This window comes from Lepidothrix coronata, unplaced genomic scaffold, assembly GCF_001604755.1.
Source record: "Lepidothrix coronata isolate B3197 unplaced genomic scaffold, Lepidothrix_coronata-1.0 Scaffold1, whole genome shotgun sequence".
NCBI classification, from domain to species: domain Eukaryota; kingdom Metazoa; phylum Chordata; class Aves; order Passeriformes; family Pipridae; genus Lepidothrix; species Lepidothrix coronata.
The window spans coordinates 11344833-11367038 of NW_016690181.1; the positions used below are offsets into that span (position 1 = coordinate 11344833).

At 36.6% G+C, this 22206-nt stretch overlaps 1 protein-coding gene across 2 annotated transcripts in view; it reads right to left on the bottom strand.

Moving 5' to 3' along the window:
- Nucleotides 1-214: 214 nt before the first annotated feature.
- The window catches only part of TOLLIP (toll interacting protein), a 27082-nt gene continuing 5090 nt past the window's right edge, over nucleotides 215-22206 (bottom strand). Inside the window, exons 2-7 of one of the 2 annotated variants that reach the window (XM_017809426.1) lie at nucleotides 19606-19755; nucleotides 15529-15711; nucleotides 14288-14440; nucleotides 12885-12975; nucleotides 9422-9442; nucleotides 215-3675 (exon numbers count right to left, since the gene is read on the bottom strand). In XM_017809426.1, the coding sequence (XP_017664915.1) occupies nucleotides 3461-3675; nucleotides 9422-9442; nucleotides 12885-12975; nucleotides 14288-14440; nucleotides 15529-15711; nucleotides 19606-19755 (813 nt within the window). In that variant the 3' untranslated portion in view covers nucleotides 215-3460. The remainder of the gene's footprint in view (nucleotides 3676-9421; nucleotides 9443-12884; nucleotides 12976-14287; nucleotides 14441-15528; nucleotides 15712-19605; nucleotides 19756-22206) is intronic. The other variant, XM_017809434.1, reaches the window with a different exon arrangement.

Here is a 22206-nt window from a genome sequence, read left to right on the forward strand (position 1 = left end):
CTAGAAGAGTCAGAGGGGTATCCACCTGGAGAGGAATTCTTAAAATACTTTTGAGTATTTACTGTTAGTATTCCCACCAGATGGTCACATTAAGAACCAGTGTAATTTGTCAACTAATGTGCAACACTGAATAAAAGACAGTAACTGATACTGAATTCTAGATCAGTCTATGGACAAAGACTCAAAACTGTGGTGCTTTCCAACAGAGACATAATACACTTTCATTTAGATGATACATTTATTAAATTAGAATGAAAAAGTTAATGTACTTTAGAGTGCAAGAAACATAACTGGACACTGGACCTCAATACAGAGAAACAATGTCTTCAGAATAATTACAGCATAAAACATCCTCTGTACGGTATTACATATCAACCAAACAGGCTATAATGTTTATAAGGAGGGGAGGAAACATTCAGTACCATCAGCAGATGCAAAGAGCAGTAGAGAAGTTGCAAGGATCTAGCTAGACAAAAAATGTTCCTACCTTTAGCAAGTTGAGGCTCTTGGCAGGACTCAAAACTAGTACTAAGAGCACTAACTTTTAGCAGATGACTGTCTTACACAGTTGGCTTTGGCTCCAAGCTGCTTGAAGCTGTTGAGCAGAGGAGCAGCATCAAACACAGTATCACCCCATTAGCATTTTGTCAAAGGCTACAATCATGAGTGACAATTTATTCATTTAAATAAACAGACTTTCAATTCAAATACCTTAATTTCACAGACCTTAAAATAACTAAACACTCCCTGCATTTTTACATCTCTCTCAAATTCAAATCTGCCAACAAACAGCTTGACTGGAGGGATATGTATGCTGAATAGCTGAGTAGGCTTATGATTTTTGTTCTTTTTAACAAGAGAAAGTAGCATGCCTTGACATAAGAGTTTCAGCTCTAATGTTTAATTAAATAAAACACCTCACAGAACAATATTTAAGTATAGTGTAACATACTGAACTCCATTTACTGGTCATACTGCTCCTACATATCCCAACTTTTAACTCATACATGTACCCTGTTTTGTACAACATTTGCCTAGGAAAAAAATACAAACCAAAAGTAAATCTAAGAACAGGAGTCTCTCTCAGAGGCTCAGAGCCCAGTCTATGAATAAACCTGGCTGCCCTAACACTCGCACTTACCCGTCCTGGCAGTTAGGACTGAAAGGTGTTTATTCTGTGCTTGAAATGGAGCTGTAATAGGATGCAGTACAATTTACCAGCCATTAAGTTGAACCATGACCACTTGCTTTTATGAAAAGCTGTATTATGAATCCCACCATTTTAATATAAAAATTTAAATATATACATTTTCCCTGAATTGTTCCATCCCTAGCAATTCATGCTATCTGTGTAAAAGTTAGAGCAAGGGACTCTTCACAGAGGTATCTAAGCATTAAATCCTTACCAACATTTACCCTTTTGGGTCAAGATGTCATAAAACACTGTGCTATGAAGACCAAATGCCTCTACACCTACTCAATCACAAAATTTACCATGATTGTAGAGAAGGGGCAAGACTAGTTTCTTGAAGAACACCCATTCTACTTTAGAAAACAAAAGTGTGGTGGTTCTACAGCTACAGCACACCAAAACTATAGCTTTGAATATCAAAAGCCAATTGGAGGATGCTTAAAGACACAGGTTTTCAATGGAAAATTTAAGATGTTAAGGGATTCATAACAAAATTTAAAACCATACATTATGAAAAGACAGCTTTAAAAGGTCAGAAACTGGGATGATTTTTGGTGCTGTATTTTAAAAGTTTCAGTACTTTAATGATAAAAAAATAAATATTCATGCCCTACTGACAGTGCTACCTAAAGGCTACTTGAATGTAGGTTCGGGGAAAAAAAATAAAATCAGCTTTCCAACAGATAATAAAGAAAATACTTTAAGCATGGGACATGAAATAATGTATGGGGAAGAAAAGAATATGGGTCATTATTCCTTATTCCAAACCTGGCTTTAATGTTCTCACAAATCACTCAAGACCCTAGATTTCAACTGTACATTCATTTCAACTCTTGAAAATATAAAGGTGTATGGCTATTGTAGAAAGTATTTCAAATCAATTCTTAAAGAGATAAAACAGCAACATTGCACATCACTGGAAAAATTAATTGGTGCTTACTATTTAAAGTGCATTACTTTACAGAAACAGACACCGCAGAAATTTATCCAACAGGTGTAACTGGTGCATACTGTAAGATTCTGCAGCTCCTAAATCAACTCTTATTTGAAAAAAATTACACTAACAATAAATACAAACAACCTCCTCTGAGGATCAGACTGTAACTCAGATATGTTAAATTGTCTCTCACAAAGAATTTTATTTCCATCTGCATAATAGTAAATTGACTACAGCAAATGTAGTCTAACAAGTCACTGAGCAATTTATAATGCCATTCTAAGATCCTGAAGCTACTTTTCATGCTTATTTTAATATTACAGGAAAAAAAATACAATAGTTTTCCCACTAATGTAAAGCAGTAACTTCGCTGAAATATAGGTGTAAAGAAAGAAGCCTTATAATCACATCATAGATTTCTTCGTTTTTTAATGTAAGACAATATCTTTAATAATTCTTTACGGCTTCAGTCACTTTCCAGATATAAAAATCCTTCCTTCTGCACTTATCCTTTGAAACAGCCATGGGAATGCAGAAGTAGTAGTTAGAGTGCAATTAACTGTGGGAGTACATTAGGGCTTAGTCCTGTTCTCTGCTACAGCAATACATACTGTACGAGTTAAAAGTCACCTATTAAGATTTTACAGATACATAACAATAAATACTATGTGGGAGGACAAAGCCCCAAAAGCACACCAGAAAATACATTGTTTTGGTGCCCAATGACTAGACTGAATAAAAGATGTTCACTGCAAATACCAACAGCACAGCCTAAAACATTGAGCTTATTAAACTAAAAATCTTTAATCAGAAAGGGGTGAGTGTATCACAGTAATAACTAAACACCACCAGACAAAAAGGGTCTTTTTTTAAACTTCTGTCAAAAGTAGGCTGCTTGCTGAAACCTAAATACTTTTAACAAATCAGTTGTGTTTAAAGAGCAAACCTTCCATGGAAAGATTTTTTCCTCAATCTAATGTACACTAGTCAACCTTGTACTGCATAGCGTTACTTTGTAAGAGTAAATTTATGAAAAGGAGGAGAGAAAGAAACAAAGCAGCATTACTCCCCACCCCATCAGATTACAGCCACACAGGGCACAGCTGACAGCAAAGATGCTTCACTGCTCTATTGCATGACATAAGCTAAACTAAGTATGTACAGACTGAGAAAGAAAAAGATCCAAATGTCCAAGGAGAAAAGGGGTATAATCTTTCACACCAGATGCGCTAACAGAAAGCTGTTGGGAAATTCTTCCTCTAGCTAAATCCCTGGCTTGGCAAGTAAAAATAAGTGGCATCAAGGACGGGGACTATGCAGGAAGTGGGCATCTATGATTCTTCAGTCATCTGAAGTAAGGAGTTGATAGCTGCATCCTTGTTCCCCCTCTGAGCTTCTAGCACTGAGCGGATTACTTCCCTGTCCATGTTGGGAAACATGTCCTGGATAGATTTCAGGTCCTCTTCATTACACAGGTGCTGAGGGTTGACCGCAGGTGGTGGTATTGCCATTGGTACCATGCCTGGATTACAGACTGCAGGCATCCCTGCAGGTTAAAAAGAGAAGAAGAAGAAAAACCACAAAACACATCAGTGGGGGGTAAAAAATAAAAATCAGTGATTTTGAAGAAGAGAGCAGCTCATGGCTCATCCCAACCCACCAACTTCAGCATTTATTTATTTCAACATGCACTCCAGAAGAGGGGGAAACAAAAAGATTGCAGAGATTATACCTATACTGTTGTAACTGGAAAATATTTTTCTGGAACAGGTTGTCCCTCCAAAGTTGCATTCCAGAAGTTGTAAACTACAGTATGGCAACAGGTACTGGTAAAAATTAGGTACATCTTGCATTAAGCAGGTTTACACATGGATCACTAACCAAATACTGAGTTCATCACAGAAAGGCGTGGTTTGTGTCACCTTCATCATATTTTAGTTCCAGTGTATTTATGTTGTGATGAAAAAATTGGTTTTACATCAGCAATATACATAGCCGATATTCAGAAAGTCAGTGAATGCAATCTGCAGTGCATTCAAAGGAAAGCAAAGTACTTTGGTCCACTAGGAGACTGGACCACACAAATAAGCAATTAAAATTTTAGCAAATGTTTTTCTCTGGCTAAAGTTTCATCCAGCCTGAAAAGTCATGAAGTGGCAAAAGAGCAATGCCTATAGGGGTATACACACTGCTTTTCCCTGTCTCTCTGCTAGAGGACAAACTTCATCTGACCTGACATTTTTTGTTAATTGCTTGCATGTCTACATGAAATTAAAGAGCAGGTAGTTTTTTATAAAGAGTTTTACAAAAATGAGTTTTAGAAAATGAGTTTTCCAATTCCTCTTAAAAGGAATCACCAGACAGAATTCCCTTTTCATCACTTCTGAAAATGGTGTATTTCATGTCTTCGCTATGTAGTTTCAGATCCCTTATTATCTTAGTCCTACTCCTTTGTGTGTTAGCTTCTGTAGTTCTCCCACAGTGTCTCCAAGGTAGGGCAAGGAGAATTACCTGCATCTAGGTACAAACATGGCACTGCCTCATACTGAGAACAAACACTAAAACTTTATCATGCTGCTATTTGCTTTCAAGCATTTTATGCACTGTTTCAAAGACTATTTATCTGGTCTTTTTATGGAGTAGTCTACAGTAATTCAAAGACCTTCATGGGCAGTAATAACCAATCAAGAAATCATCACCAAACGTGTTAGCCAAGATTTTTCTTTACACATACTTCAACACTAGCCTTAAGGTACAATTTTATTTCCTATTTACTATAAGAAGATCCTTCTGCAACCTGCTGCAGTCAGAGAGACTTAGAAAACTGCTAAGTGTTTTTGTTTTGACAAATTGTCTATTAGTCCCCTTCCTTCAATTAGTTTTTTAAGAAATATGACACACCCCATCAAAGGTCTCTTTCCATTAGGATATGAATAATCACTTATTTTTATCTGCTCATTGGCTTTTCAAAATAGCTATTAAACCACAAGATGACCTTTATTATATCAGAATATCGTATGATAGAAAGAATACTTAGCAAATAACATTTTCCAAATGCAGCTCACAAGATGATACCCATGTACTACACTATTCTTTTTCACATACTCATACACCTATAAATTTTAAGGTTTGAGCTTTCCCTACTCAACCACATCACTTCTTCCTTAAGTTTACCTAGTTACATGCTTGGTTATAGTCTTCATAGTTTTTAATCATTTTATGCAATAGAGAAAACAGTTACTTGAGAACTGTTTTTAGAAGAAATTTCACTTTGCTCTCCTCCAGTCCTCTGAAAGCAAGACTAATTAAGCAATAGATTACATACTGCATTTGGTAAAAAAAAAAAAAACCAACCTGACATGCAAGACAGGGAATGTTATCTTACCTGCATTTTCTTATTGCTCACCTTAACAGTTCTTGTTAAATTCTGAAATTATAATCTAAGGCCCCTTCTTCATAAAAAAAGCATTCTTTCCTAAGAAGGGCAAAACCAAACACTTTCTTCCTCCCCCTGTTATTATCTCACCTTCCAACTGTTTTTTTTTGTATTACCTTACATATGTATATTTTTTTAGTAATTTCATTACATAAATGACTCTAGGTTCTCTGCTTCTTTAAAATAAAGAGCTCTCAACTTTTTACACATTTGATCTTCAAAACCTTACAACCAGTTTAGATTCAATATTTAATTAACACCCACATCCCCATATTTGGGCAGGCCTACCAATTTTTGACAGAAACCTACTCCACTGTTTTACTTCATATTTCTTATGATTCACAGCAATAACTAAACACAGGAATAGAATGTTGTTGATTTTGTGGTTTTGGTTGGGTTTTCTCAGAGCAGCTAACAACTTCCTTTACATCATTTTTAGTTCACTTGTTTAGCTTTCTATATATGACCTTTATTACTTCCCTGTAAGTTAAACAAAGCATGAACTATTTGCATCACTGCTATTACAAACCTCCAAAATATGACTCTTTCTGAACCAGGTTTCATGTATTACTCAGAAGTAGATCAGAAGCTGCTTCTCTTCTATTGAATTCTAACTGCTCAAAAATCATAACAAAGCATATGTACAACCGATAAAATTTCCAAGAGTGCCTCTGCAACCTCATCTCTTTCAGCATAATGACTAAAGTACTTATGTGATTATTGCAACTATATTATACTACTTCTATTCAGACTTAACATCTAAAAAAAAAAGAGCAAGGAGCAGTTTCAATACTTACCTTGTCTCTTCAAGATTTTCTTTAAACTATGTAATTAGAAACATCTGTACTCACCTTAACTTGTACAAATGTTTTACTATCTCTCTGTCTCTTTTTCTATCAGCATTGAAAATGCTACATTATAAATCAGATTCAAGGTTGGATGAGCTAAGCATCAACTCTGGCTGACAAGGTACTGTAATTTTATATAACTATGTGTATTTCCACCACAATTTTACCTAATGTACTCTTTCTATTTCTTTCCTAAACTCAGACTTTTGTCCTATCTGAAGGGATACATTACTGATTTGTAAGCACCCCCATATTTATCAATGTTCTTCAATTTTGATTTTAAAACTCCCCTTTTAATGATCTCAAGTTTTATTAGAAGCAAAAAAGGAACCTAGAAGCTTTAAGTCAAATGTACAGGCTGCACCTATTCAAAAAGATTCATACTGACAACTCAGTCATGATTCATAAATTTATTACCTGCACACTGGAACCACGTCCCTGCCCCATCACCTGAATCACACCTCTACAAAAGGACATCTGGTGCCTTTTCCGCAACACCCTAAACTTTAGCTCTATTACTTTTTTATGCCATTTGGACCATGGGCCCTGTAATCTTGTCTGGCACCATGCATCTGAACACATGGCAAATCAGACCATGTGTGCACCCTAGAGGCAAACAACTGTGCAGCCCTTAGCAATACTGCAAATACACTTTCCCCAATAACTATATCCAGCAGCATTTCAGACTGCCTCTTCCATAACTTCAACAAACATCAACTCATTCCTCACACCTCCTACAAACAATCTTTGTATTTAAAAGGGTTGAACAAAGATGTGCGGCCTCAAAAAAATAAAGGTGCAAAGTACCTGAAAGAACAGAGCAACAGAAGTTATGTTTTATTTTTAACACAAACTTTCCAGTATTTTTAGTACGTCATCGATACCCTAAGATTATCCAACAATCAGCCTAAACTGTGTAGGAACTGTCCATACAGGAGGTCAGCTTAAAATATTAATCCAAATTAAACATGAGGCTCACTTCCCGAACACCATAGCATCCTACAGCCTACCAATAATGTTTCAGTGTCTTATCAGCCCCCAAAAACAAAAATCAAGACTAGAACACAGTTTTCCTTACTGCTTTCATAAAAAAAAAATAAAAATATTATGAAGCCAGACATGTGCACAGACTTCAAAAGTATTTTCAATATAAATAATCAATTTTATACACAAGAAATTTCTTAACTGCATTGTTTCTCACTAATGATTTTTCAAAATCCGTTTTCTCAGCTCTTACAGTTTTAGAATTAGTTTATACTTTCTACAACTACACTGTATACAAATGGAAGTTAGTATCACAGTGATTTTTAATAAATACCTCCATGGTAAGTGCTTACTTTTCATGAAACTTAACATTCAAGCTATACAAATACCAATTTAAGAGTACTTTGGGGTGGTTTTTTTTTTGTTCCACACTCAGGCTAAAAGCATCCATAATTTCTGATTTACAAAATAGTAAGACTTAAGCATAGACTTGAAGAACTACACACTAGAATTTAGAAAATATCCATATATACCGAGTCATTAGAGAAAGTTATCAATGCTCAGTAAAGATCTGCTTTACATATTAAAAACCTCGTATCACTAGCAGGTGACTGGAACTGAACGACATAAGAGTCCACTACCAATGGAATTGCAGACTCCTGTGTTGCCCTCAGGCATCAGGTGTTATAAATCAGAAGAATGAAGCACTGTTTTCCAATTCAGTGAAATGGCAATGGCAAACATGCTGGCATAAGCAGTGACATTCCAATACATGAAACAATAGCAAGTCAATTGCTAGAAGCATCAATGGAAGCATCAAAGCAGAATTAACAGGGTAAACTTTTTCTAACTGCATACAAGGCATTACACACTTGTAATTTTATTTTCTTTTTCAGTCAAGTGCCCTATGGTTAATATCTTAACTCATTATTATTCTGTCCCAGGTACAGACTCTTTCAGAGTAAACTCAGGAACCTTCTCAGCACGAAGTTTTTCATTTAAATGAAGAAATCAGTATCACCTTTTCTAAAAGACACAATAGGTCTTAATGATATTTGGTTCAGAAAAAAACTCAGTGCTAAATATGCATGACATCTCAATTTTTTTAAATGGTGCTTCTTCGCAAGCTACTAGAAAAATTAAGCGTATGGACCCACAAAAAAATTCTAAAATGCCACTGCTCTGAATAAACCAAATATGTTGCAATAACCACAATATTTTTATTTACAGCATCTTTCTGAAATTCAGAGCATCAAGAAATTACATTATATCTCACAAGGAGTAATTGTAGAGTTTTCTGAACATTTTTGATTGAAGACCAATGTTTTATCAAAGTTAATGATTTCATAATATCTTCACACAATTCCAAATCAAAGGTGTCACAGTAAAGTAAGTCTAAATTGAAGTAAAATTGATTTCCTGTAATATAATCTGCCTTTAAGAGTTCTAGTCTGGTGCTTAAACTTGACATGGATCTAAAACAGATGTGCATGAAAAATACACACTGATGAAAAAAAGTGTTATCTTTTAGGAAAAAAAAAAAAGCTTATTTGAAGATTAACAGAAGGCAACTGGCAGGTTGTCTTCTCAGTGTCATTGCAGAACTGAGTTCTCTGCTCTCAAGCTCACAAAAAGTCATGACATTACCTGGTTCTTCCCAAAACTTGCAGTAGCAGAACAGCTGCTACCATAATGTTTCTCTTCTATGAAACTATGACCTAGAAGAGCTCACTGACATACAACAGCTTCAGAAGAATATTATAACATCACGTTATATCCATCAACACCATTATCACCAATTAGTTTAAGCATTATAGCATGAAGCTGAGTCTTTGAAGATTTTGCAACAGGTTAGAGAGGCTTTAACAAATTCCAGGAGATGGATCAAATTGTACTATCGTGACAACCAAGTGGCAGTACCTTGTGATACAGTCTGCTGTAACAAATAAAGCTGTTTAGGTGAGTTCATGCAAAGACTCTTGAGTCAATGAGGATGGGAGTGAGAAAAGAGCTTGGAAACTTACCCAGTGCAAAGTACTCAAGCCCTAAAGACAGGTGAAAATGAAGGGGCAAGGGGAAAGGAATAAGACATGGGAAAGAAATATTAATCTATTTTTAAAAGGAAATTGATCATTTAGCTTCCAACAGTGAAAGCTGGATAAACTGAGGCAGTTGGGTAAAACCTAAACTACTTAATACTAAAAAAAACTAAATGCTGCTAGGATTCAGTCTCTCAACTAATTTGCTTCAGCACTCTGATCAAATTTCTTAAACGTGCTGTTTATACAGAAGTCATAATTAGAGGAAATATTTCCAAAATAAGTAAACCACCAGGTGTGTGCAGCAAGGATTATATTTATAGCCCACAAAGGACAACATACATTCATGGTTTTCTGAACAAATACCAGTAGTGTCACAAGCTAACCCAAGAAACTCGATATGGACACCAAAAGGAGTAATGTACATATACACACAAACTTGCCTCAATGAAAAGTGATATTCTCCACTCTGACAGGACCCTGGAACACATGGGTTTTTGAGGTACTTTTCACACAGGTGTCAATAAATTAAGTACAAATAAGTTTCCTATTTATCCCATGATTATTTAGCTGATAAGAAATATCATTTGCTTATTGAACTAACATTTTTTAGCTTACTGTCTCTGATACACTACTACCAAGATACTATCAGCACCAGTATATCACAATATTCTCCAGCCTAATTAAGAAATCTTTAGAAAAAGAAAAGGGAAGAGATGGTAGACAAATTCAACTTCTAGAAGAGCAACAGGATTGATAAGTTTAAATTTTCGTATATTAATCTACAAATATATCATCTACATCAACTACAACTAGTTTGTAGCAACTTATTGTCAAAAGTTTCCAATTTCAAAAACTTGAAATTAATTACCATGGTACAAGAATATTCTATGGCCATTTCTGTTCTCATCACAGCTCTGTAACATCTATTGCCAAATGTGAGGAAATGAGCAGCCTTCACCTGCTTACCACAGTGACTCACTTCTTGCTCCTACTGTTTATCCCAGAGCAATTAGCTGCTCTGAGTCTAATTAGAAAGTTAGTTACATACACCAAGGTTGGAACAGAAGGTTTCTGTTACAGAAAACCAGCTTGGCCTTGGTGACACACCTGACTTTAACTTAACATCATCTCTCTTTAAAGCGCTGCTATTTTGGACAGTTAACAAGTAACTGTTAAACTCTCTGGATAAGCATTATAGTCTACCCGCTGTATTTCCACCATAGATAAGACTTAGATTCTAACAGTCTTGCCCAACAGCGGAATCCTCTCCACTTCAGATATAATAAACTATTCAGTGATGCTCTTCCAATCTTCTGAAGGAAAACAAATAGAACTTGCTTACTTACAACACTCATTTAGCTGGGTAGGTAAAAAAACTGAACTAAAAAGATGCAAAGAAGATAAACATATTCCTCTGGAACATACTGATGTCCTACCATTGCCCTTCTTGAAGCAGTTTCCAAAAAAAGAGAAAAAATGCTGTACAGTGTTACAAAGTGTGCCAACAGAGTGGGCCCAGAAGATACAAACAATTCAGTTAGGCAGGGAAGGCCAATAGTTTTCATACACCTTTCTGAAAGTGTTTACAGAATCCAGGAGGAGCATCTGGTTCAGTATACAGAAAACATTTTAAAAAAAATCCATGTCTTCCAAGAGGCACTACTGGTTGCCTTTGTAATTTGAAACTACTTTTATTAAGCTATTAAATGTGTGACACAATTAAAGTTACTTTACAATTCCAAACCCAAACATCTGTCTAATTATTACTAGTGGGTCATTGACTAGTGAATAAGTCAAAGCTTTAAAACTCACAGTACTTTGGGAAAATCTGATGATGTCCACAGAAATTCCAGAACAGCAAATACAAAGCAAAGTAATATTTAAAAAAATTTCAAAAATATTGAATATAGGGCAAAGGTGGCTTGTAAAAAGTCTGGTATTTATAAAGCCAAGGAAGTACATTCAAACTTTCCCAGAACAAAATAAAAGTTCAAATCCAAGGGTGGAACTATCACTTGAAAAATATTATTTATTTCTTCACTTGTGCAAGTAGAAAGTACTCTCAAGATAAATACAAAATTAACAGAACATCAAGATCTGAACAGAAGATATACCATAGTACTTGAAAAACAATTTTGAGGGTCTTGTATCAGTTTTATCTGCTGAGTTCTATGTCTACTTTCAATTATACCCAAAAGTAGTCTCTGTTTTATTTCTTCTGTTAATATTCTCTCTGGCACAGAAATTTTTGTAATATTATATGAATAGTCTCATTTTGATCTGTTCTGTAGCACCTCCTACTGTATCTTTTAACCACACACAAGATGACTATGTTTGAAGCTCACTACAGAAGGCCTGGTTTATCACAACAGGAACACCCTTCAGAAAGCACATCCAAGTTAAAAGCAATTCACTGGCAAAGCAAGCAAGACTTAAAATCTTAAAAGCATTTTAGATGAAGCAAACTGGATGCTTTTATCAGGGAATAAAGTATGCTGCCAAACTTTTCCATGTTTTGCTCTAACTTAACTCCATAAAAATGAAACAGGAGGTAGGTTTTTCAAGTTACATATCCAATCTTCCGTTGATGAGATTTGCTTTCACAGAGAATGGAATTTTAAATTCAATCATGCTCTAGTCTTACAAAAGAAAAATAAAATGTATATACAGCACTGTTGTGTCAGCCCTTCGCACTGCAATCATGTCCCACACACTCTATCACTCATTCATACACTTGCGTGCAAAGAAATGAAAAATAAGTAAATTTATCTCTTATTTTCCCTAAAAATTACACATATTACTGAATAAATATCCATACAACAAACCAGAGATTTTAAGAGCCTAAAAGTGAAACACAAACTCAAATGAACTTTACTTATCAGTTACCTAAGTAGGGCAAATTTAGGCTTATTTACATACTTTAAACTTTTCATCTTTGACAGAAAAATCACAAAACCTACGTTAATACACCTTTTCTCTAGAAGTCCAAAACTCACTTTGAACCAACCAAGACCACTGACAATACCTGCTGCAGCTCATTCTGATGTATTTATGTAACTACCTCAGAGCTCCCTAGCATTCTTCATTCACTGAGCTACACACTTCACATGCGGTGCAGCAAGTTTCCAACACAGCATCTTCAGTGACCTGACCTAGGTCTAAAATACTCAGAAAGAGAGGCCTTCAACATACTTGTTCCAACTTGATAGACATTTTAATCCATTTAATCAAACTCATGCAGCATCCTTAAACAGTGTACAAGACTGAAAGCAGACCTACACTTAATTTGCTTCCTCTTCTCACAAAAATGTGTCGTGGGCAAAGTGGTCAAGGACAAAATCATTTATAGCTCCCTGCATGTTCTGAAAACAGGATACATTTGGTATTTATTTCTGAGAAACCCTTCATCTGAAAGTTTCAGAGTCTTCAAGGAGAGAAAACATACCTGCTATAGGCACATATCCAACTCCTTGCTGATATACAGTGGGCATCAGCACCACTGGCTGGGGCTGCATCATCATGGCAGCTGGCAAAGACTTGACACAAAAAGCACAGATTAGAACAGATTAGAACAACTCAAGAAACAGCAAAACCCCCAAAATCGTCAATTAAAACTGTTTGCAAACAAGTCATCACATTGCAAATCCATGTCCAATATTACAATATCATTATGCTAAGTGCTAATCTAGACCAAACAATCCCTAGCAAATTAACTGAACTACCAACTTTTAAGTGACAATTTGCCTGTAAATCAATAAAAACACATCATGTCAAAGTACCTTTTGCAAGAGTGTAATAAATTTGTCACTAAAATCTCGTTACTGAAGCGAATTATTTTAAAATACAGGTTCAATCAGCTTTCATGCTTTATTCTAGTGAAATGAATATACAACATATCATAAATGAAATATTAGAGAAAATCTGAATTTTATTCTTATTTTTTATTTTTAAAAGCAGTATACTGCTCTTAGAAGCAAAATTGAGTTTGAATCAATTATTTCTGAGGTAAACCAGTTCTTTAAAGAAAATATCAATTTAACCCCATTCCCTTTTACTACCACAATTCAGTTCAGTTTTATCCTTGAAAATATTAAAAGGTCCAATTCTACGTACAGTAGATTCATGGGGAGACAGTTTTCAAGGTTCATTACAAACTTATTTTTCTTAGGGGTAACAGAACAACTGTTCAGATCTGGGACAGAATGTGAATTTCAAACAGCAGCAAACATCTGTTCCCAGCTGTGCATTCAACAGCAGCCTGGAACTTCTGACAATGTACAAGTGCAGTAGGAAGTGCTCAGGGCTGCACATGCTACATGTTATCCAACAGCTACTTAATACAAAGGTGACAGATAAGAACACTCCATGAGCTGCTTAACAGACCTGTTTAAGTCAGCAGTTCATAACCAGTAGCATCAAATGAACAAGAATGGAAGTAAAAAACAATGTCATCTGAAAGATCATTCAAATTATCCAAGAAAGATCTAAGACAGAGAAGAGTTTCCATTATCTTTCTTTTAAACTGACATGAATTTCTTAAGATTGGTGGCGGGGGCAGGGGGAGGTATCGGCACTGAGTGTATTCCTAAACAACAGGAATAAGCTGAATTTTCATAATTGCAGAACAAGATAAATACTCATCTACCACCTCACTAAAAAGTATTTATTGCCTTAACTAATATGTTTGACTGCTATTCCCAGACTTAGGTATAATTATTTTAAATGCTAATAGACACAAACACCCAGTATGGTAAAAGAGAACTACTTCTACTTCAGTGTAAAATACCTCCCTCCAGCTACTTAAGAAGCTTCTCTCCCTTCCTCCGCCCAGCCTCAAACTTGGCTTACCGTGTATGACATAACCAGATTAATCATTCCTTCCTTATCATCACCTTGCCTTCCACTCAGGCTATACCACTCATCTTCCACATTTCCTTGTTTCAGAGACTCAGGAATTGTAATGTGTGTCCAAGCGATGCGGTCATCCATTGAAAAGGCTCGCTGGAATATAATTTAAAAAATATTATCAAGTTAATTGTCCTACAAAAACCCCCCAAACAACTTAAAATTACTCTTGACTAACACTTCAATTTTATGCTATTTAATTTTGTTAATTTTTATTCCTTTTGAAACTACTGAAGTGTCAGTAAATATTTTGGCCATCAACTTTCCAACAAGGATGAATGATCCTTTTAATTAATGGGATTATAGGTTGATTGCAGATATTTAATAGCAAGAAATCGAAAGCCTGAAGCAGAATACTTCCAGAAATACAACACACTAATATCAGCATAGTCTGTGTGAATCTTATGACATCACATCAGAGGCCATTACATGAATGCAAACAGCTTCTCTTTACTACTACAGGCTGTGAACTCCAGTAATTCAGGAGCAGATACAAACACTGATCTGCCATCCCTGCTGCAGCAATGAAACAGGCACTTGAACCTTACCAATGAAGCCCACAAAAGAGCATCCAAAAGCCTCACTTGTGTAATGAGCACACAGCTGCTGCAGTGACATGCTTTACATGAGAGGCAGCAAAAAATAGGCCAACTGTAAGACTTTAGCCTCAGTTGTAGCCCCCTAGTTTCTTCTAGTGAGTCCTAGTGACTGCACATAGTCTATATTTGACACTTTTATCCTCAGCATGTCCAAGCTTGGGAAAGCTTCCAAGCTCATCCTAAGTTAGAATAACACTGAAGAATTTTTGAGTAAAACAGCATTGTACAAACAATTCACAAGGTGATTTTTAACAGGGACAGTGCAGAATATAAGGCTGCAGGGCATTCTGATAGGCAAGAGGAGCTTAAATACCACTCAGACATCTTTTGCTTCTCTTCCTTTCCAGGCAACTCTGCTGCTGGTGCCTCTTATCAGCTACCAAAGAAAAATAATAGTTCTGACATTCTTGGGGAAGAGTAAGGCCTTACGCATTGCTGATTTTGGCATTCTGAATAATTTTCATCATCCCCCAGAGAACACAGAAATTGTCTTTGGTAACTCAATGCTTTTTTGCAAGGTTTCACCCAAACCTCAGTCCAAATAGCAGATGGAAAGAGGTAGAAAAAACATATAGCAGTTCTGACCTCATCAAATATCTCTAGATAAAAAGAGTCCACACCCGGGGGAACAGTGCACTGAATAACTTTGTTCCAGCGGGGGTTCTTGGCTCCATTGTGTGCTGTCGGAGTTTCATACACAGCATAGCCCAGCCGTATTCGACAATACGGATCCATGCGCGTCATTCCATAGTTCTTTGCCAGTTTTGCCTGAAAAGAAACACAGTAAGAATATAATATTGACATAAACTTGAAAATTTAATTACTATTAGTTCACAATAAGAATCAAATATCGAATAAAGGACTATATTCAATTATGTGGTAGACAGGAAGGAGGGGGAAAAAAAGTCCAGAAAAACAGCATTCAGATTAAAACATAAACCAATGACATCATTAAATGTCTGGGACACCTTGAAAAGGGATCATCTTTTTAACTTGTCTGTTGTAGACAATACACATTTTCACCATAGCTAAAATAAGTTGCTTCACAATAAAGCAAAAGATACATGATTACAAGGAAACAGTAAAAAGTCCAGTTTTTCCCTAGATATGTGCTCTCCAACATACAATCAAAAGCGTAATGAGATAGGTATCCTGTTCTCTTTCACTGAAGTTCTTGTAAAGGACGAAATGCAAAAATCCAGTAGCTTCAAGAACATCACACAATACAAAAGCACAAACTTCAAAAGCAGTTCAGTTGAGGTAAACTTCAGGAGATCATACCTTCAGCATGTGCATTGGATAATATTTAATTCAGTGGACAACTTAAATCCTAACATTACTATAAAAACAGATGGTATGCAGAATCAGAAAAGATCCAACATACTTTTGCTGTAACATCAGAAGACCAGAACAGAACAAGTTGAAGACAATCCTGAACACAACACCGAGTACTGCTGCACAGCTGTGCCCAAGCAGAAGCTGGGCTCTTTGGACATGCTGTTTCTCTGACCTGTACTAAGCAGTTCTTTTCATAGTAAGACAAGTGACAAACCATGGTGCCTAAAGGTGCCTCCCACCTCCAGGACAGTTTACAGAATTCAACAGTTAAGAGGTGCATAACATTTATCACAAATGCTGCGCCTCAGGCTTGGAAAGCCCTTTTCTCCTTCAGGACACGTGCTGGTTCAGCAACTGGTACATTACAGCTTGTGAGAAAGGTCTCAAACTGTTTCTTGTAAATGTGAACTTAACAATTAGAGTAGGAAAGTTGGCACCTAAATTACCCACTCTCTAGACTCTGAAGTCATGAGATCAAGTAGCTTATCATAAAACTCTTTCAAAAAGAAAGGCAACAATCAACAATGCTTAGACAAACTCACCACCATTCCTATGTATCTGCACGAAAAAAAGCGCAGTAAATTACCTTCCCAGAAACTTTTTCAGATCTTCCACCAGTTTATTAGTAACAGAACTAACGCATGCTGCTCGATATAATTTATCAACACATATTTAAATACAAAATACTTCAATCAGCTTTTCACCTTCTGTAGGTTAACTACACTGTGGCAAGTCTTCTATCCAGAATGCCATGTCTCAATATGCAGCCAAGATTCCATAGCATTCCTGCATAAACTCCCAGAGAGGGACAGAAGAATATCTCTTGGGATACCACAGGGTTGTACTGCCATTCAGAAGGACCTTGACAGGCTGGAGAAGTGTGCAGACAGGAATCTCAAAGTTCAATAAATGAAAATGCAACATTCTGCCCCTGAGGAGGAACACCCACATGTACAATGGTAGACTGTGGGCCAGCTGGCTGGAAAGCAGCTTTGAGGAGAAGGACATAGAGGGTCTTGGTGGACACCAAGTCAGAAATAAGCCAGCAATGCTCCCTTGGAACAAAGATAAGCAGTATCCTGGGCTGCATTAGGAAAGCACAAATAGCAGATCAAGGAAGATCCCTTCTACTCAGCACTGGGGAGACCATGTCTGCACTACTGTTCTCTTTAGTTGTGGGCTGCCCAGTAGAAGGTATGGTCATGTCTGAATGAGTCCAGCAAAGGGCCACTAATGCAACTAAGGGTTTCACAGAATCACAGAACACCTGAGGTCAGACAGGACCCCTAGAGATTGCTTAGACCAAGCTCCCTACTAAAAGCAGGGTCAAATGCTCAGGGAAAGTTCTGAGTGTCTCCATTGATGGAAGCTGCACAAGCCTTTTGGAACTTATTCTCATGTTTGACATATTTCCCTATAAAAAGTTTTTTCATATATTCAAATAAGAGTTTGCTGTATTGTAATTGGTGCTCACTGCACCTCTTGTCCTTCCTCTAGATAGCACTGAGAAGAGCCTGTTTTCTTCATAAATATCCAATGGCAGGGACTACTTGTTGGTAAGATTCCCCTTAAGACTGTTCCATGAGTCTCTCGTCCTTTCCTTGCATTTAAAATCCTCCTTAATCCTTGATTAAGGCAGCGGCCAGGGGGGGAGGTGGGGCATAAGGATGGGATGAGGTTTGGACTAAATATACTCCAGAGGTCCCCTCTAACCTCAGCTATCCCATGATTCTGTAACAAGTGGTTACTTACAGACATGGCATTAAGAACAGCCATTAAGTTTTAATTCTTAAGAAAGATAAAGATTTCTTTCTTGTCTGCACAAGCGATTAAAAATAAATAAGAATTGAATCCGATAAAAAACAGTATCAACTCCATCAGTTTACCCATGCAAACAGCAATCTGGATGTTTCTGTAACATAACCACTCAAAGCAAGATTCAAAACTTCTTGAACACCGTACTGTCTGCTCCCTTTATCTGCTTCAGGGATTTCTACTATCTATATCTATACTGATTGGATCAATACCCCATGACAAAAAGCACTTCAAGATGATCAAGCACATACTCAAAGATGAACAACCTACGGAGAAACACATAACTTGCCAAAAGCTGCTAGGGAGTTAGGAGACATATGGCATGTTGTTTGATAAATGTTTTGTTTCCTTATATGCCTGAGGGTTAACCTGAATCATCTAGTCCTAGCTCTGGAAAAGAATTATACCAAATATACTATACTATGCTCTAAAGTGGTAACATTTTTCTGCTGTTCAAAGTTGCAGGCTTCCAGTCTTACACTTCTCTGAACACACACTGGGAAATCCATCAGAACTAGAAAGAGAGCTGTAATGGAACGCAATGAATGAGTTCCAAGTGTCTAGGCTTCAGAATTAATAAACTTTGAAAAAGCATTGCCCCCAGTTTTCAAAGGAAAGATGTCAGCTGGAAAGGAGCACTGAAAAACATAGAAAGAACCGACCAATACCTCTTTTGCTGAGAGACCTTATACAGGTTTACTCCCCGGTAAGGACCTCACCTTGGAGTTGTAGCCATACGTGTACTATTCCAGCCTTGGTGCTAAATTTGAGGGTAAATCCCTCTTTGGTATGTTTTTAGAGAATAACTGAAAGACAGCACTTGTAAAGAGGTGTAGTAAGTTAGTAAGAAGGACATCAGGTATGCTAATGTAGATAAATAGAACTGTGTTATGACAGACAAGTTTTAAAACCTGAAATCTTACACACAATGAATGCAGTAATACAGTACTGCCAAGACATGAAAGAATGTGTAAAAAGGGAAAAGAGGAAGTAGAAAATAAAGAGCTAGGACTATAAAGTTGTGATCAATTTAAAAAGCCTAGAGAAAGCACTGAGAAAAACAGCAAATGCATTAGAAGAAATGGGGATGGAACAGAGCAGACAGTTAAGGAAAAACATATAAGGCATCCACAGTTTCCTACAATATTCTCAAAACTGTTAATGTTTTCCAATAGTAAGTGTTTCTACAGGAAGCATTCTTAACAGAAGTTTTCTGAGAAACCTGTTCACCACAAAAAACCCCCATGAGTTTATTTGATTATGTGCTATAATAGCAAGGTTTACAGGAAATTACTGCATCAGGCAGCTATGAAACATGAAACTGGACAAGATGCTGATGTACAGAAAACATGAAGCTACAAAAACCTTAGGAATTACTCATTCCCTTTTACAAGTAACTTAGTAACTTGAATTCCAATACAAAGTCTTTTCATGGCCACTGATCAAAAAAGATTAATACAATTAATTACTTAAAATTACTTAATTTTCCAAAGATGGCACAATTTATACCTGTACTACAGTAATGCTGAGTCGTCCTACTGTACCCATGGGTCCTCCATACTGTAACTGCTGAGCTGCCTGGGCATCCAGCTGGATTTGCTGTTGCTGCTGGGTTGGGGTAATGCGAAGAAAATCTTGAGGAAGTTCACCAACATATACCTTAAAAATGAAAGAGGAAGAAGGGAAAAAATAATTCAAAGGCGAGTTTTCCACATTTAGAATGAGAAAGAAAAGAATATAAATCAAAGTGTATCAAATTCAGCTGGATTTAGTCTAGTTTTGACAGCATGAACAAAGAACCAATAAAATGACAAAACTGCCAACTCATGTAGAGAATGTTCTCATACTCACCTTCAAAACCACTAAATTCCAACATAAGCCTCTGAAAAAATATAGGACACACAGAGCCAAAGGTGCTCTGCAACTAAACATTTAAGTAGTCCATACAAATGTCAGAGCTACGAAGTTTTGCATCATATTCACAGATGACATCTGATGGCACCCAGTTCTTTCACTCACATTGAACCCAAGTATTCCTGTGTCAAGACACAGCACACTGCTTTCATTTGAAAAGGTCACTTTCACAGTCACCTTCAAGATAGATTGTAGAAATAGTATTTCCTATGAATCCTGCAACAGAATAAAGATGCCCTAATGATTTTCCAATGTTAAATACAGCCAGCTTGCAACTAATCTTGGCGACAAAATTCCACCACACTCAAAACAATAATGGAGAAATTAAAACTCTGGTCTATCAAGAGGATAAGTCATGACAAAAAGTATACTAGAGGACCTCCACCACATGAGCCAATATGAATCAGCACTCACCATGTATTTTCTGTTAGCTTTACAGTAAAAGAGGGGAAAGTTTCTACCTATTACTTGTCAGTTCAACAACTCAGATTGTTTCTAGGTTTTAAATGCTTGGTGAACGTTATCAACAACACACTTAGAGAGCGCATCGTTTTAAACTAACACACATACTAATAAATTTTAAAAGACAAATAAAGCATAAAGTGGCATAGAAAATTTATAATTAAGCTGTACTTATTTCTGTTGTCTATAGAGTTGTTTACATATTTAATAGAGAACTGTCTACCTCATGAAGACAAAGGACAATGCAATTCCTCATGTTGCAACCCTAAGCAATATCACTCAATTGTCTGTCTGGCAGATGCATGCCTACAGAACATAATTTAAGATGTTAACAGGCCTCGAGGACATAGCTTTTCAAGATTAGACAGCATTGGCATGTCAAGATTGCATCTTGGAGACAGAAATTGAAGCTCTTGCCAAATCACATGTTGCATGACTATTTTGTATGACTATCTGAGAGCCTCAGAATCCTGGCAACGGTGGGTGTCACATGCCAGAAAGGAAGTTTATCTAAAAAGCTCAGGAAGAAGCACTGAATGCCTGCTACCAGGCTGTTGGGAGGGAAAGAGGGCAATCAGTTTTGCTTACAAGCATCTTAAAATTTTACCATTAAAATCCTAAGCAGTTTTAGTTTTAAAAAGTGAGAAGAAAAAAAACAGGGGCAAACAGGGAGAAAACTAAGCTAAAAGTGAATAATAAAAGAAAGCTTATTTAAATTTGGCTGGAAATTACATGTGAGCTGGTAACAGCCTTCTCATTACAATACATATCATTAAAAAGGAGTTGGTTTTAAAATAAAACATAATCCATTTAGGCAAGATTTGAAATGACACCAGAATTTATCAAAGAAATTGCATTTACAACACAGCAGGTCCCCCTCCAGCCCTAGTCCTAAAGGATGTTTCAAATCTGTTATTATTAGCATCTCTAGGAACAAACATCATAAACACTTCCCGTAGTCAGAAGTTGTGGCTGCAGCCCAGAAATCTCATTTCCATATATGCAAGCTCCCTCTGTCAACTTCTCAGAAAACAGGACAGCCTCTTTTATCTCTACCACACTAATGTGGACACTGGAAAGCTTAAGTCATTCACAACATAAGTCTAACAGTATCCTTCTCTTTTTTGGATTTTATTTTATATAAGTCAGCCAAATACTGCCCCAAAATAATATAATTAGTCTCTGTACTGAGGTTCAAAAGGGACAAAAAAGCCTGTAAGGGAGACCAAAGTTTTCTTACAGCATCTAAGCTAATTTTAGGTCATTCAGTTACCTCATACAAAGGTACATGCTTATCCTAGAATTGCAGAGTAGACTCACATAGAAACTAAAACCAGCTAGTGTTAACTAAGTTCTCAAAAGATCTGAGTGGTAAACCCTTCCAAAAGGAAGAGTGGGGAACAGGAGATGCATACACTCTCCTTTTAAATATTAAGTTCTGACTGAGATCTAGAAGACAAGTCCTGGTGATACAGTCTGTAAAATACCTAGGAGAGATGCTTATTGAGGAAACTTGATTGACAGCATTGCACATCAAAAATATGCATTATCTAGAAACAGAATAATATTGCTTTTCCTATGTGCTACAACCACCTGAGAAGTAGTTTTGAGGATCTTCAAAGTGAAAAGCTGCAGGTACAAAAACTGCATCTCAGCTTCTTCAAACTGAAGGCAGTGTGATGTTCTACAGCTATTTGAAGTAACTGAGGACGGGGGCGTCTCAGTTTCACCTCC